Source organism: Mustela lutreola, chromosome 6 (genome assembly GCF_030435805.1).
Source record: "Mustela lutreola isolate mMusLut2 chromosome 6, mMusLut2.pri, whole genome shotgun sequence".
NCBI lineage: Eukaryota > Metazoa > Chordata > Mammalia > Carnivora > Mustelidae > Mustela > Mustela lutreola.
The window spans coordinates 47,294,523-47,312,700 of NC_081295.1; the positions used below are offsets into that span (position 1 = coordinate 47,294,523).

Here is an 18,178-nt window from a genome sequence, read left to right on the forward strand (position 1 = left end):
TGTCTCTGAACTCCCTTTCATTTACCACTCTCCAGTCAGATTGACCTTCAGGTTTTCAATTTTTTTCAGTAGGGCTTTTTCTAATTTTTCACATCTCAGGTTTATTTATACTTCATCAGAGATATTTTCACAGATCTCTGAATCTAAATTGAAGTATCCTGTGTCACTTTTCATATTCCCTTTGTATTTTCAGGATACAGGTCATTTTTACTTGTTATTTTTTTATCTTTGTGATTAATTTTTCTAATGCTTGCCTCCTATCAGACTGTAAGATGGCAAGGAACCTTGACTATTTCACTGTATCCTTAGCATTCAGCATATTTCCTGACACATAGTAGTCCCTTATTAAGTCATCTGTTAAATGAACAAATTCATTATTAAATGGTAAAACATATATAAGGAACATTTAAAATTATTCAGAAAATTATAAACCTATTCTTCAAAATCGTAAAGCCACAGTGAAGTGATTACTGATTTGTTGTATTTCTTTCTTTTTCTTATAGATTATATAAGTCTACAAACTTAAAGTAGATTTACTATGTGTCAGATATAGGGCTATGCTTTATTTATAAGAAAATATATGTAAGATAGGCCCCTGTTTTCAGACATTCATAAGTTTGTAGTGACAGTAGACATATACATAACTATTTACAGTTTACAAATACTAATATGTATATGTTAGGTTTGAGAGTGTAGAAATTGCAGTAACTGAGTTTTTGGGAAAGATTAGTGAAGCCCCATAAAACTGAAAGAGTAAATTTTGATGGAGTAACCAAAATGTTGAAACATGAAAAAGTTGAAAGTCTTGGGATTGTATCTTAGTCATATTTAATCGTCTAGAACTGAATTCATGATCTCATGCTCCCACATTTGCTTTTCAGCGTTTTCTAAGTAAATGGTTATCTTTGACGCCTCACATCCCTCCACTCCAATATCTGGTCAATCATCCAATTTTTGTCACTTCTGTCTCAAATATTTCTGAAATCTTTCCACTTTTCTCTGCTTGTATTGCTACAACTTTAGTGTATGTTATTTATTCTTTTTTGGACTCTTATAGTTTCCTAAGTGATCTTGTTGTCTTTATTTTTAATTTCTTTCAGCATTCTTCCTATTGTAGCCAGAATCATTTTTTGCATGCAAATTGCATACTTTTTTTTTCATAGCCTTAACCTGACTTGTAATGAAATAATCATTTGTTTAAATGTCTGTCTTATCTGCTGGATTGTATATTCTGAGATGTAGGGATGCCTGTCTTGTTCACTACTGTATCATTAGGGACAGACTGATGATTGCTGTATCACAATAGCACAGTATGGTAACTCAGATATTTGGAAATAAATAAACATGCAAACAAATTATCAAAAGGCTAAGTTTACATATTCTTAATGCAAGCTGAGGATTTTAGAAGCCAGTATAATACTAGATTTGCTTTTTAGAAATATAACTTTGGCTGCAATGTGGAAGATGCTTTTGTTGAAAGAGATAAAGTTGTGGATAATCGAGAATTGACTAACCAAAATTTCCAGTATAAGACCTGTTCATAGGGTACAAATTGTGTTTAACAGAGAGAGGATATACTTCTTCAAAAAGACATATATGAAACATATTTCTATATTTTAATTGTTTTTCTATTTTCTTTACTCCTAAACCATTTTAAGAGTTTCAGTAAAGCCTCCATTAATGGAAGTTTGTTTTTTTTCTTTTTAGCAGAGATTTTATCAAATCTCCATAATTCCTCATCAGATGCGTCTTGTGTCTCTGATATAAATAGTGTATATGAAAGAATTCGGCTTGAGAAACTTACTTTTGCCCATAGAGCTGTTAGTGTCAGCACAGACCCAAGTGGATGCAACTTTGCAATCTTGCAGTCGGATCCTAAGACAAGGTACACTCGTATATATTAAATTTCATTTTTAGAAGGAATAATCACTGGGTTTTCTTTTGTTTTTAGTAGCTCCTGGAGCAAATTTCATTGAAATGCTTTTGCCAACACTTGTAGAGGCTTTAGACATAAGATGATGTTACCTGGATATCTCAAAGGTAGAATTTGTTACAGTGGAAATGTTAAGTGTTTCTCTTAGTTTGTAAACTATTACTTATTGAAAATATTAAAGATACATATGTATATGCACAAAGTTTATATTTTAGTACTTTATGATGTACTCTAGGTTCAAAGATTCTGAGACATATATAATAAGCATTAAATTGTTTGCAAAAATTTCTAACACTTGAATATGATAATTAACAAAAGAGGAGGTAGTAATAGAGTTGTTTGTAGGGGAGTTTGAATCTCAGTGCAAATCTTCTCTAAGTCACATTAGTAGGGAGATGATAGGTTAAGATAAATATCAAGGGTACTCTTGGAAAGAAGTCCTAGAAGTAGGGTGACTATCCATACTGGTTTGCCCAGGTCTGTCCCATAATTAGCACCAAAACTCTCATCTTCTGAGAAAGCTCTCAATCCAGGGCAAACCTGAAGGTTTGTTTCCCCTACCTGGAAGGGTGAAATGTGTATTGGGAAGGTATGATAATCATCTTACAATACTGAAAGAACATACTGTATGTCTGTATGGGTATTTATCTTTATATTTAGTTTCTGAGTTTCTATCCTATTCTGGGATTTGGTTGAAGTATTTGCTCAGTTCTTTGTAGATTTAGTTTTCTTCACTTAAAAGGATAAAGGATAAAATAAGAGGATATAAAAGGTTGAGGACTGTATTCTTTTTTAGATATTTTTAGTTTTAAAGTCATTTGTGTTTAGTTACAATCATTTAAAAAATTTCTGTGAAATGGTCATTTGAATTTATATCTTGGTATTTTCTTGTAGAAATAGAAAACACTGCTTTAGAAGGAAAACTTAAATCTTGTCGTTTTAGTGTAGCAGAAAAATATAAAAAGGAATAAAAACATTGTAATGTGTGATATGGTATATAAGACTATTCTTATATTTTAAGAAATGCCAGATTTTAAATCTTGTAAGTTTAATAATGAAAAAAGAAATTGTACTTTAAAAGGAGAATTGATTAGGGGTGCTTTTTTTTTCATTTCTTGAAAGTAAAAATGATTTTTGTTTCATTTCTAGCCTTTATGAAATTCCAGCTGTATCCTCATCATCCTTTTTTGAAGAGTTTGGCAAACTCCTAAGGGAAACTGATGAAACGGACAACATACATGATGTGACATTTCAAGTTGGCAATAGAATCTTCCCTGCACATAAATATATTTTGGCAGCGCATTCTGACTTTTTTCAGAAATTGTTTCTTTCAGATGGGACCTCTTTAGACTTTACAGATGTTTATCGGAAAGATGAAGATTCTGCAGGATGCCATCTCTTTGTGGTGGAGAAGGTTCATCCTGAGTTGTTTGAGTACCTTTTACAATTTATATACACAGATACTTGTGACTTTTTAATTCATGGCTTCACACCAAGAATAAACTTAAACAAAAAGCCAGAAGAATATCAGGGCACTATGAATTCTCATTCAAATAAAATGAATTGCCATGAAGATAATCAGAAGTCGGCATTTGAAGTTTACAGAAGTAATCAAGCTCATATGGTTAATGAAAAGCAGAAAAGCAAACCAAAATCTTCCAATAAAGGGAAAAGTGTTGGGGAAGATGATCCTGTAAGAATGTTGCAAAATGTTGCAAGGAAATTCGGTTTCAGTAATTTGAGTAGTAGGTATGACTTGTCCTTAATATCTATTCTTGAACCTCTTTATGCCCTTTAAAAAATTCTCTTTTTCTTTACTACCCCTCTACCCTCCCTCAACTCCTTCTATTTTGGATGTGTTTTTTCTCCCATTTTTTGCTAAAACTATCTCTGTAGGACTCTGGATTAAAACTATGGAGGCTGCTAGTGGGTTTGAACTCTCCATGGTGTTTGTGTAATGGGAATCTGGAATGGTAGGCAGTGTGGTATACTGGAAAAAGTACTGTCTTTGGAGTTAGACCTATATATGCCTCTTAGCTCTTCTATGGCTGGGGCAGATTTCTTAGTTTCTTTGAACTTCAGTTTCTCAGTATATAAAAGAGAGGGATAATAGTGATCTCAAATTGTTGGTGTAGTTCTGTCGTGTAGCAAGTGTGAAGTACCTAAGACAGATTTGTCATTTAAGCCAGATTCTTTGGAATTCTCTTTTTTTAAGGTATGTATGTTGCTTGTGGCAGTGTAACTTCTAATGTGTGGGGTAGAGGAGAGAATCATATATCAGGTTTCCTGTTTAAAAACAGTGAAGGACTTTGTGCTATGGCTTTGATATGTTTTATTGTCAGTAACTGTATTTAGTGTGCATTTGACCCTGAGAATCATGGGTTTGACCTGTGCAGATCCACTTGTATTAAGATTTTTTATGATAAATTCAGTATGGTACTGTAAATGTATACTCTCTATGATTTTCTTAACATTTTCTTCAGCTTTTATTGTAAAAACAGTATGTAATGCATGTAACATAAAAAGTATAAACATACATATCTGTTCATGTTATTGGGAAGCCTTCTAGTCAACAGTGGGGTATTAATATTTAAGTTATGGGGGAGTCAAAATTTTTATGCAGATTTCAACTCTATAAGGGGGGGTTACATAGTGGTGACTAACTGCTGCGTTGTTCAATAATCAACTGTACTTTGAAGTAAAATTGAAGAATATATGGTACTCTTTTATCACAGAGTAGAGTTTGTTGAGATCCTTTTCTGGGTGATAAAAATTATATGATTATATATAAGGTAATTTGTTGGATTTCTGTTGTTTGTTTTGGTCCGTCAAATGTTAATTTTTATCTATTCTTGATAGGTTAAATGGAGTCAAATTTGAAAATGGAAAAATTAATGTTATTGAGAAGAAACCTGGTAATAAATTGAAGCTAAATCAGAAAAAGTGGTAAGTTAGGAAATGGAGATAAACTTTTCATCCTTAGGTTTTGAAACCCAAGTGTGAAAACAGAGCTCTTCTAACTGACATATGAAGCAAAATATATGAGTAGATACCATTTTATCTTTACTAGTCTTCATTTCTAGGAATGTTGGAGAGATGTTGAGGTAAATAGATAAAATATTAACTATTAACACCTGGTCTGTAATGCAAAAGGAAAATTAGAAGGAATTAGAAGGAAGAACTTTTTTTGAATATTTATCTGTATTCAGTTCCCTTTAAATATTATCTTTATTGTAAGGCCCTCATTATCTTTCCTCAAATGGAAGAAGATGAAGTACTTTATTTGTATGTATGTCCTCAAGTTGTTTGTTTTCTGCTGTCTTTAATGAAAAGAAAATGAACAAAAGCCAAATCCTTTAATAAATTCCCTATTTGCTAAATATGTAAAGAAATCTCATTTCAATTAAAAAAATTTATTTTTCAGTTCATTTCTATGTGATGTGACCATGAAATCAGTGGATGGAAAGGAATTTACTTGCCATAAGTGTGTTCTTTGTGCTAGACTTGGTAGGTATACTTTTTAATTAATTGCTGATTTATTATTATTGTTTAACTGTTCTAATGAATTGTACTTTTTCTTTCCCAGAATATTTTCATAGTATGCTGAGTAGCTCATGGATTGAGGTAAGTTTTAAGTTGAAGCCACATGGCTGGTAATCACACTTTTTTTTGTTTTGGGGAAATTACGTACTAAAGAAATGCAGAATGGGAACTGCATATTTTAAGTCAGTTTCACTTTTGTTTTAAACTTCATTTATGTGAAATAAAAATTGTTACAGAAAAACTTAATAGGTCAGAATTTCCCCTTTATTATTTGGACATTTGTTTGGAATACCAGTGTGATGGGTTTTTGTTTCAATTTTTCTTGATTTCCCTATGTTACAAGGCATTTTAAAATTAAATGTATGTCATTTTAGATTTGTGTTTTATAAATGTTCTTTTGCATTTGATGTTATCCCTTTTCAGATTTTCTATTCCAGTCAGAATGAGGTAGTTTTTTTAGTTTAAAATTAATTATTTTATTTTATTTTATTTAGGCTTCCACTTGTACAGCTTTGGAAATGCCCATACATTCTGACATACTAAAAGTTATTTTGGACTACCTCTATACTGATGAAGCTGTGGTGATAAAAGGTATTAATAAGAGGATGTTTTAGATATTTAAGATATAATTGAGTAATGGCAGAATCAACATGAATCTTAATTTCTACTCTAATTGAAATAAGCCATCAACAGAGGCTAAATTTAGAATCAGCAATAGGGATACTTACTAATATTAAAGGAGTGGAAAAAGAAAATTTTCAGTATGTGAAAATGAACTCTATAGGATTATGTATAATGGTTGACATTAGATTTAACAGTTTCATACCCAGCTGTTTCTGTGATTGAGATCAGGAGCAGACAATAGGGAATAGTTTTTGACAAATATTATATAAGTCTTTTCTTGCTTGTTTTCCTCCTTGTGATAATATCTCTGAAGTAAAAGAAACAGACTAAGAATTGAAGCAAAATTTATGGAGAGATTGCGTTTATATACTTTTTCAAGTAATACACCAATGTTTTAGTTACAGAGAGTTTTCAGTCATCTTTGGTGTACTACTGTGTTTAGTTATATGTGTATACCAGATTTTTTTAATCCTTTCTTCCTTCAGTGGATATTTAGGCTGTTCTATATCCTCACTGTTGTTAATTGTGCTTCAGTGAATATGGGAGTGCAGATATATCTTCAAGATACTGATTTCAATTCCTTTGGCTAAAAATCTCAAAGGTGGGATTGCTATATCATATGGTAGTTCTATTTTAATTATTGGAGGATCCTCCATGCTGTTTTCCATAATGGCTGTATCATTTTACACTCCCATCAACAGTGCACACAAGTGTTCCCTTTTCTGCATATCCTTGCCAGCACTCGTTATCTTCTGTTTTATTAATAATAGCCATTGACAGGTGTAAGGTGACATCTCTTGTGGTATTGATTTGCATTTCCCGGATAATTAGTGACATCGAACACCCTTTTCATGAACCTGTTGGTTCGGATATTAATCCCTTGTCAAATGTAGTTTGCAAATATTTTCTTCCATTCCAAAGGTTGCCCTTTTTTATAAATTTAATTTTTTATTCTATTAATTGTTTCTCTTTGCTTTGCAGAAACTTTGTAGTTTCATGTAATTCCACTTATTTTTGCTTTTGTTGCATGTGATTTTTGATGTCATATTCAAAAGATCACTGGCAAGACTAGAATCTTTTACCCTGTTTTCTTCTAAGGGTTTTACAGTTTCAGGTCTTTTGTTTAATTCTTTAATCCATTCTGAGTTAGTTGTTTAATTCTTTAATCCATTCCAATCATTTTCTTGCATGTGAATGTTGTTTTCCTAGCACTCTATTGCAAAGGTCGTCCTTTCCCTATTTTGTATTCTTTATACCCTTGTTGAAGATTAATTGACTATAAAATGAGGGTTTATTTCTGGCTCTCTTTTTTGTTCCATTGGTATATGTGTCTGCTTTTTATGGCAATATCTTAAGATTTGATTACTGCAACTTTGTTACATATTTTGAAGTCAGGAAGTGTGATGTTTCTAGCCTTGTTCTTCTTTCTGAAGATTACTGAGGCTCTTCAGGGTTTTTGTGGTTCTGTATAAATTTTAGGATTACTTTTTCCGTTTCTGTGTAAAATGCCATTAGAATTTTGATAGGATTTTATTGAATCTATAGATTGTTTTGGGTAGAGTGGGTGTTTTAATAGTATTCCTTCAGTCCCTGTACATGGAATATCTTTCTATTTATTTTTGTCTTCAATTTCTTTCATCAGTGTTTAATAGTTTTTAGAGTACAGATCTTTTATCTCTTTGGTTAAATCTATTTCTAAGTCTTTTATTCTTGATATAATTGTGAAAGAAATTGTTTTTTTAATTACTTTTTTGGATAGGTCATTGTGCATAGAAAAGCAACTGATTTTTGTGTTGATTTTGTAACCTGCAATTTTACTGTATTTGTTTATTACTTCTGATAGATTTTTGATGGTGCATTTAGGGTTTTCTAGATACAAGATCTTGTCACCTGCAGAGACTGTTTTACTTCTTCCTTTTCTGTTTGGATGGTGTTCATTTTATTCATTCATTTATTTATTTATTTTCCTCGTTACTCTTGCTAGGACTTCCAGTACTATATTGAATAGGAATGGCATGAGTGAGCATCGTTATGTTGTTCCTGGTCTTAGACAAATAGCTTTTAGGTATTTACTGTTGAATATGGTGTTAGTTTTGGAGTTGTTGTAGATGGCCTTCATTATGTTGAGGAACATTCCTTCTCTACCTAATTTGTTGTAAGTTTTTATCATGAATGGATGTTGAGTTTTGTCTTAATGCATTTTCTGCCTGTACCGAAATGATCATGTGATATTTGTTCTTTATTTTGTTAAGATAGCATCAACATTCATTGATTTGTATGTACTGAACTATCCTTGCATCCAGGCATAAATCCCACTTGATCATCATGTATGATCTTTTTAACATGCTATTGAATTTGGTTTCTTACTATTTTATTAAGGTTTTTTGCAGGTATATTAATCAGGGATATGGTACTGTGATTTTCATTTTGGGTAGTGTCCTTGACTCTTTTTGGTAACAGGATGATCTGGCCTCATAAAAGAAGTTTGGAAGTTCTCCCTCTTCCTCAGTTTTTTTTGTTTGTTTTTTTTTGTTTTTTGTTTGTTTTTTTTTTGACAAATTAGAGAAGGATTGGTTTTAATTCTTACTTAAATGTTTGGTAGAATTCATCCATGAAGCCATCTGCTCTAGGGTTTTTCTTTTTTGGGAGATTTTTGATTAATATATTCAGTCTCCTTACTCTGTTATTGGTCTATTCAGATTTTCTGTTTCCTCATTCAGTCTTGGTAGATCATGTTTTTAGAAATTCATCTGTTTCATCTAGGTTACCTATCCCATTTGTCTGCTTGCGATTGTTGAGAGTAGTCTCTCAAAATTTACATTTCTGTGATATCACTTGTAATGTCTCCTCTTTCATTTAGAATTTTATTTTTGAGGGGAATTTTTTTTATAAGGGTTTGTTAATTATATCTTTTCAAACAACCAACTCTTAGTTTTGTTGATCTTTTTTGTTCTTGTAATGTCTAGCTCATATATTTCTGCTCGGTTTTGTTTTTTTTTTAATTTAAGATTTTATTTATTTGAGAGAAAGAGAGCATGAGTGGGGAGAGGAGGAGCAGAGGGAGAGGGACAAGCAGACTCCCTGCTGAGCACAGAGCACAGTTCGAACTTTAGTCCCAGGACCCTGATATCATTACCTGAGCCTATGTCAGATGCTTAACCTACTGAGCCACAGGCACCCCTCTGCTCAATCTTTATTATTTTCTTCTCCTGCTGACTTTGGGCTTTGTTTTTTCTTTTTGCAGTTCCTTTGTTGTATAAAAACCCTCAGTTCTTTCTTTTTTTTAGATTTTATTTATTTATTTGATAGAGACATAGCAAAAAGAGGGAACACAAGCAAGGGGAGTGGGAGAGGGAGAAGCAGTCTTCCCACTGAGCGGGCAGACTGATGCAGAGCTCAATCCCAGGACCAGGGATCATGACCTGAGCCGAAGGCAGACGCTTAACGACTGAGCCACCCAGGCGCCCCTAATTTCTTTCAAGATCTTCCTTTTTTTGTTATGGCATTTATCAGTATTAACTTCCTTATTAGAAGTTCTTTTGCTGTATCCCGTAAATTTTGGTCTGTTTTACTTCCATTTGCATTTGTCTCAAGGTATTTTTTGCTTTCTCTTTGATTTCTTCTTTGAATTAACATGTTAATTTCTACATATTTACTCATTTCCCTATTTTCATCCTGTTATTCTAGTTTTATGCCACTGTAGTTGGAGAATATACTTGGTATCATTCAGTCTTCTTAAATTGTTAAGACTTGTTCTGTGGCCTCATATATGATCTATCCTGAAGAATGTTTTATGTGCGCTGAGAATATGTATTTTGCTGTTGTGAATGGAATGTTCTGTATATATGTGTTAGGTTCTTTTGGTCTCTAGTGTTGTTCAAGTCTGATATATCCTGGTTGATTTTCTGTCTCCATGGTCTGTCCATATTTGAACATGAATATTGATATTCAAGCTCTCTTATTACTGTACTGATGACTATTTTGCCTTCAGCTTATATATTTTATGTATTTAGGTGCTTCACTGTTATATGTTTGTTGCATGCTTCTGTACAGCTGTTAATATCCTATTGATGAATTGACCCCTTTATTATAATGACCTCTTTGTCTTTTCTGTTTCTTACTTGAAGCCTATTTATCTCATAGAAGTATAGCCACTCCAGCTCTCCTTCAGTTACCATTTGCATGGAATATTATTTTTTATCCTTTCACTTTCAGCCCATGTGTGTTCTTAAAGGTAAAATGAGTCCCTTGTAGGGAGTATACAGTTGAATCTTGTTTTTTTTTTTTTATCCATTCAGCCACTTTGTCTTCTGATTAGAGAATTTAATCCTTTTAAAGTAATTATTGAAAGGGATTTAATAATCATTTTGTCAGTTTTCTGACTTTTACAGTTCTTTCTTATTATCTTCCTTTGTGATTGAATGATGTTTTGGTAGTGATATACTTTGATTCCTTTCTCTATATCTTTTTTTTTAATTTTTAATTTTTTTATTTTTTATAAACATATAATATATTTTTATCCCCAGGGGTACAGGTCTGTGAATCGCCAGGTTTACACACTTCACAGCACTCACCAAAGCACATACCCTCCCCAATGTCCATCTCTATATCTTTTGTGTATCTACTGTAGGTTTTTCCTTTGTGGTTACCATTAGGCTTACATATAACAGTCTATTTTAAACGAATCATGACTGAATTTCCATTGCATATAAAACCTCTACATTGTACTTCTCCCCACTCTGCCATTATTTCTTAAAATATTCTTTATGCCTTTTTTTTCTTTTCTCCTGCAATTCTCATATATATCTTGATATGCTAGATAGTATTCCATAGGTCTCTTATGCCATGTTAATTTGTATTCATTATTTTTTCTTTCTGTTCTGTTCTTCAGATTGGATAGTTTCAGTTGACCTATAATTTCTACCTCTTCATTTGAAGAGACATTACTCTCATACTTCCTTTCAATTTTTTAGACATGATTTCCTTTAATGCTTTTAATTCCTTTATTAAAGGAATTAAAATAATTAAAATAGCTGCTTTTAAAATTTTATTTATTTATTTTTTTAAGATTTTATTTATTTTTGACAGAGATCAGAAGTAGGCAGAAAGGCAGGCAGAGAGAGAGGAAGGGAAGCAGGCTCCCTGCTGAGCAAAGAGCCTGATGCAGGATGCGGGGCTTGATCCCAGGACTCTGGGATCATGACCTGAGCTGAAGGTGGAGGTTTTAACCCACTGAGCCACCCAGGCACCCCTAAAATAGCTGAACCCTAATAGTTCAGCATCTTGGCTTCCTCAGGGACAGTTTCTCTTTGTTACTTTTTTCCTATATATGAGCCATACTTACATGTTTTTTACATCTTTCATAACTTTTAATGTATTTTAAATAATATAATGTGATAACTCTTGAAATCAGATTCTCCTCCCTCCCCAAGGTGTATTATTTGTGCTATTTGTTTATTTTTCTGAACTGACTAATTCTGTAAAATCTCTATTCTTTGTCTTGTGTGACCACTGAAGTTTCTGCTGGGTTAGTTTAGTGGTCAGCTAATAATTAGAAATTTCCTTAAATGCCTTAAACAAATAAATTCCCAGTCTTTACCATGGATTCTTTGTGTATTTGGGGGCATGCATTCATTTCTCAGGCAGGCAATTTATGACTCTACTTTAGCTCTTACTTCCTGCTTTAGCAGAGCCTCATGTCCAGCCAAAGGTAAAACCTTAGGGCCTAAGTTTTTCCTTGACCTGTATATAGTTGTCTATATGTGTGTGTGTGGCCTTCTAGATTCATAGCAGTGTGTTGGAACTTTTCAAAACCCCCTATGGACATCTGCATTAGTCAGCTGGAACTGCTGTAACAAAATACCATAGGTTATATGAGGTGGCTTAAAGAATAGAAATTAATTTTTTCATAATTCTGGAGGTTAGAAGTCCCAGATTAGGGTTTGGCAAGGTTGGTTTCTGGTGAGAACTTTCTTCTTGGCTTGTACACGGATCCCCATATGGCCTTTCCTCTATGCGTGTGTGCGTGGGGGGGGGGGGGCAGGAGAGAGGGAAATAGACACCTCTTTGATACCTCTTCTCTTAGAAGGACCCTAATCCTATTGGACCAGAGCTCTACCCTTACAACTTCATTTTTCCTTAATTACTTCCTGAGAGGCTCCATCTCCAAATACAGCCACATTGGAAATTAGGGCTTCAACTGTGAATTTTCAGGGAATACAAACATCCAGTCATAACAACCTCTCTTTCCCTACCTTTTTAAAATTTTTTATTTTTTAAGATTTTATTTATTTGAGAGAGAACAAGAGCACATGCAGGGGGAGGGAGAGAGAGAGAAGCAGGCAGGCACCCTGCTGAGCAGGGAGCCTGATGGGGGCTTGATCTCAGGACCCCCAGGATCATGATCTGAACCAGAGGCAGAGGCTTAACTGACTGAGCCACCCTCCCTTTTTTCAAAAAAACAAACAAACAAAAAAAAAAACATAAAACCTTTCTTGATCTGCTTCTTGTTTCTACCATCTGTTATGATTGTCTCAGTCAGCTTCAGTGTTAAACAGTTGCTACTGATTGTTTTTGATAAATGCCGTGAAGGAAGTGCCTCTTAACACCAGTAAAGCTTTGAGTCAGGTCAAAATAAAGACAAGCCCTGCTAGTAGGATTTCCAGGAAACTGCCAGGCATGTCAAATAATGACAGTTCTTTGATAATGTAGCTTTATAACTTTTCTGCCTCCTTTAATGGCTGTAGTTGTTTGTTTCCACTGTGATTGCAGGGTTACTGGTTTTTAAGACAACTGTGGAGGAGGGAAGAAGAGGATTTAAATAGAAAAAGCTATAGTGTACCATCACTCCCCTTTTCTTACCAAGATTTAGCCATTTTTTTCGAGTCAGCACTCCCTAGATTATTGTAAGCCTTTGGCTAATTTCTTGAATTTTGAAAAAGTTGATTTTGACAGTTTTATATTATATTCATTGCTTTTGTGGAGGAATTCTAGAAGTAGTCCTTAGTTTGCCATTCAGTGACTTCACCTCTTCCTTCTTTGTTAAAAATGGTTTTTCTATGTTTTTTTTTTCTTTGTAATCTTTTTTTCCCCTTTCCTATTGTGGTCTTGTTTTGTTTTGTTTTTGTATTTATGTTTTTATTCTGGAAGTGTGTCAGGGTGATTGCTCAAGGCCATCAGTAGTACTCAGGACCGAGGTTATTTTAAATTAAGGAACTCCTATAGTTTAAGAAGAAAATGTACTCTTAGGCTTCTTTATTTAAAACAAAAATGGTTATCTAAGAGCATTATTCACCCCTCTCTCCATATATATGTATATATTTGTTCTTAACAAATGTAAATGTATTTAACATGTACCTACATAATTTCGATACTGAGATTTGGATTTTCCTCTATTAGATTGAGAAATGTTTAACAACATGGGAGCTTTTAAATAGGTCATGCATTCTTATAGCCTTCTAGACTAAAAGATCAATTCAAGTTGCCCATTTTATGTCCTGGTGTGAACCAGGGCATTTAGGTGTGTTTCTTTCCAGCTTTCTACTTAAAAGGTAGAAAATTCTCACATTATTACTATTTATCAGAGTTGCCATTGCAACATTTAGAAAACAGTCATAATCCTCTTTTTTTATGTCTTAATTACTTGGAGAGCTTTTTTTCATAGGTATAATGTTTACAAAGTAATAGTTTTGCTTGTTTTCTTTTTTTTTAGAATCTCAAAATGTGGATTTTGTTTGTAGTGTTCTTGTGGTGGCTGATCAGCTTCTTATAACTCGATTGAAAGGGATGTGTGAAGTAGCATTAACTGAGAAACGTGAGTACTTTTGAATTTGAGTATTACTATGTTTTCAGGTTGGTATAGGATTATTCATTGACGTTATGATTCCATTTGTGGTAAAATGCACCATTATTTTTTTGAATCATGAAAAATATTAAAACATTTAAGCTATTTTGTGTCATTGAAAGCACATTCTTATTTCAGATGTGTTAATAGGTGAAAATATATACATCTTATAATTGAAATATGTTAAGTTTTTTGAAATGTTGTAAAACCTTGAATTATGAAGATGTTAGGAAATTTATTTTGAAATTTCAAAGGTGAGTGTTTGAAAGAAATTTTTTCCTTTTGCCCTGGTCTTGGCTGTAAGTCTGTGTTTAGCTACCTGTTACTGTTTGCTGGAATTTTTATATAATTGTCTCATTGATGTATTTGATCAAAACACATCTCTTTTCTCTTAAACTCTATTTCTTTCTCTGTTCATTATTTCATTTAATGAATACTTTATTTAAAAAAAATGCTATTTCTTTATTTGTCAGAGAGAGAGTGTGTTCATGCACAAGCAGGGGGAACAACAGGCAGAGGGAGAACCAGGCTCCCTGCTGAGCAAGGAGCCTGATGCAAGACTTGATCCCAGGACCCTGAGATCATGACCTGAGTGGAAGGCAGATGCTTAATCAACTGAGCCATCCAGGCATCCCTGAATACTTCATTATTTCAGTTAATTGTATTGCTGTCTTTTTGAACATACAACTTTTGAAACCCAAAGCTGTTTTTTATGTTATTTTGTTCTTTGCATCCAAATTCTTTCAGTTGCTAGAATTGATGCATCTTTAACCATATTTATTGACCACTTTCCCCCCCCACCTTTTTATTCTGTCACTCTGCTAGTTGAGTTCACTGATATCTGTCCCTTCTGTGTAGTGTCACGGTAATCTTTTAAGTCCTCTTTCTCTCTACTTCTCTTTTTATTCAGTCTTTCTGTTGGAAGTATTATATGTCTTTTCTCTTTAGGTATTTTTAATTGCTTACTCTAGGATAAAGATTAGGTTTTCTTAGCCTGATATAAAAGCTTCTAATTTTAGCTTTGTTCATCTTCATTGTCTCATTTCCACTTTAGGAAGTATGAAGTGATTTCCTGTCAGAATTTCTAATTTGTATTTGCTGATAATTTGTTTTAGCTCTAGTGTCTTACTTAATTACTTTTCTTGAGCTTTATGGAATATCTTCTCCTTGGTTATCAAAAAGAAATGTTTGTTGCATTCTTTATTTTAATATAACAGGAATAAAGTATACATATTGGAGATATTTTCAGCTATTCAATTGACTTTCCTGGCATGCTTGGATATTCTTTTTTGGCCTATGCTGCACAACTATCCTATAAATGAATAGCTTGATCATCCTAGAACTTAGCAAGAGAAGGGTTCAACAGAAGTCTGGTCTCTTAGTATAGGGCAGTACTTGTTCCCAATTCCAAAATTTTTGTATGACCCATTTTCGTGAAATGGGAGACTTTGGGTTCATAATTAGTCGAAACTTTAGGTTTGGTTAGGAGTAGGACAAAGACCATAATTGACTGCAGTTGTACCTTTTGATGGCATTATAAGGAAGAAAGAAAAACAAATGTGGAATATGCCAAGTATAGAAAACAGTTCTGTTCCTCTGTTAGAACTCACAGTAAATAAATAATGGAGGGGTTTGGGAAGCCAAAGTTACATGCTACGTAGGTAGAATATTGTGAGATCGTCTCTAGCATATTAGGATACTTCATATGTAAAGTTACTGGGATTGTAATAAAATTCAGAGTCTTTTGTACAGTATGCCAGATTCCACACTGGCATAAATAATAATACAGTGATATTTAAATGCAGTTGTTTTCCAAATATATTGAGTATGTATTTATATAAATAATACATCCACATAAATTCTGATGGATTACTCAATATAAATATGTTTTATAGACTGATTTCATTAGTTTCTCTTAGTCTTTTTTTTTTAAATTACCCTTAACGTTACCTTGACTTTTAAAAATTTATTTATTTATTCATTTATTTTTAAAGATTTTATTTTTTTATTTGACAGAGAGAGATCACAAGTAGGCAGAGAGGCAGGCAGAAAGAGGGGGAAGCAGGCTCCCTGCCAAGCAGAGAGCACGATGCCGGGCTCAGTCCCAGGACCCTGAGATCATGACCTGAGCCGGACGGAGGCAGAGGCTTAACCCACTGAGCCACCCAGGCGCCCTTAAATTTATTTTTTAAAGCATATTCTATTTTTTAATTTTTGAAAGTCATCTCTGTGCTCCACATAGGCTCAAATCCATCCCAAGATAATAGTTGCAGGCTCTACTGACTGAGCCAGCCTCTAGTTTATCTTAGTCTTAAGATCTTTTTAGTTTTATAGGAGAGAGAATAACAATTCTGTGTTATATAAATGAAAAGGAAAGTTATTTATCGATGGAAGTTGAAACTATTCCAAAAATGTAAGGTGGAAGTTTGTCAGTTATTATGTGTTTGCTTTCAGATGACACTGTAACACATCATCTGGATTTTCTTTTGGTGTGCTTATTTCTCCTCATAACCAGTCACACTGAGATGGAAAGTAGCATTCTAAATTTGCCTTAGTATAAGTTATTTTGGCAAGAAACTACTTTCAGGGGCGCCTGGGTGGCTCAGTGGGTTAAGCCTCTGCCTTGGGCTCAGGTCATGATCTCAGGGTCCTGGGATCGAGCCCCATATCGGGCTCTCTGCTCCGCAGGGAGCCTGCTTCCTCTCTCTCTCTGCCTACCTGTGATCTCTCTGTCAAATAAATAAATAAAATCTGTTTAAAAAAAAATTTTAAAAAAACTACTTTCAGTTTTTCTTGCTCTTAATGTTCAGAGCTGACAACTTTAAACATAAGTATATTGTATTTGCTGTAGTAGCATGGCTTTCATCTCATTTTAAGTATCTTTTCTTTGTAGTTACCCTAAAGAATGCTGCTATGATACTGGAATTTGCAGCAATGTATAATGCTGAACAACTGAAACTGTCTTGTTTACAGTTTATAGGACTGAATATGGCTGCTTTACTTGAAGCAAGGTAGGTTGGGTGCATACATTATATGACTGTTGTAAAAGCAATTATTTATATATGATAGTAGATATATTAGTAATTTAAAAAGGTATAATGATAAATTACAGCTTTGTAGAAAATAAAATGTAAGGGATTTCAGTCATTCCATCAGTATTTGAGTGCCTAATATATGCCAGCTACTGCTAAGATACATCAGTGAGCAAAACAGACAAAATCCTTGCCCTCAATGGAGAGCTTCCATTCTTGTTGGAAATGTGTAGGAAAATATTATTAAAGGTATATTCTTTATATGTATGCATATCTCTTTGCTTGTCTAGGCTGATTTACAACTATGTTACCTAGGCTTTTGGAAACTATATATAATACTAATTAAGACAGCACATAACTATTTCACATGTAAACGTGAAAATTTTGTTACTGGTTGATTTCCTTTTCTCTTTGCATTTTTCTCTTTGGATAGTTCTTATATTACATATTGCTTCTTTAGTCAAACTTAGGCTGCAGCAGATGGCCTGAAAACTTCAGTTGGTTTAGTTTGTTGGAAGCTGGTATGAATATTTAAATCTTTATGTTGAAATTAATGAGTAATGAAATGATTCTTTGAGAAATGACACATTTTATATAAAACAACTGGCTGAATATATACATCCTATTTTATAAGCTAGTATTTCATATTACTGATGTTTACTTGGATTGAAAAGATTTGTTAATGTTAATAATTTAGGAGTCATAGGTATTTTAGAATTAGAGGGATCTTAGAAACTTCATCCTATTGTTCTTAATTATCTTTAGTGGAGTTGTTCAATGCAATAAATATACAGATTCTGTTTTTAATATAAGGTCAAATATTTATTACTATAAGGACGCCTGGGTGGCTCAGTTGGTTGGCAGCTGCCTTCGGCTCAGGTCATGATCCCAGCGTCCTGGGATCGAGTCCCACATCGGTCTCCTTGCTCGGCAGGGAGCCTGCTTCTCCCACTGCCTCTGCCTGCCATTCTGTCTGCCTGTGCTCTTTCTCTCTCTCTCTCTGATAAAAAAAAAAAAAAATCTTAAAAAAAAATATTTATTACTATAAAGTCAGTGGTGAGAAAAATGAGTGTTCTGGGGAAGTTTTAGATGAGAGTTCTTCATGCACTTAGCATTTTTCAAGCTCCAGTATCATTTACTTCTGCATTTTATTTTAGCCATAAAATGATAACTAATACTATGTGCCAGGAAGCATCCTAAAAG

General features: G+C 33.5%; 1 protein-coding gene across 2 annotated transcripts in view; it reads left to right on the plus strand.

The window, feature by feature from the left end:
• The window catches only part of IBTK (inhibitor of Bruton tyrosine kinase), a 100,944-nt gene that overhangs the window by 39,115 nt on the left and 43,651 nt on the right, over window positions 1–18,178 (plus strand). The window contains exons 11-18 of one of the 2 annotated variants that reach the window (XM_059177213.1): window positions 1,708–1,885; window positions 3,083–3,682; window positions 4,793–4,879; window positions 5,358–5,440; window positions 5,520–5,557; window positions 5,971–6,067; window positions 13,812–13,913; window positions 16,837–16,954. In XM_059177213.1, coding sequence (XP_059033196.1) covers window positions 1,708–1,885; window positions 3,083–3,682; window positions 4,793–4,879; window positions 5,358–5,440; window positions 5,520–5,557; window positions 5,971–6,067; window positions 13,812–13,913; window positions 16,837–16,954 — 1,303 coding nt within the window. The remainder of the gene's footprint in view (window positions 1–1,707; window positions 1,886–3,082; window positions 3,683–4,792; window positions 4,880–5,357; window positions 5,441–5,519; window positions 5,558–5,970; window positions 6,068–13,811; window positions 13,914–16,836; window positions 16,955–18,178) is intronic. The other variant, XM_059177214.1, reaches the window with a different exon arrangement.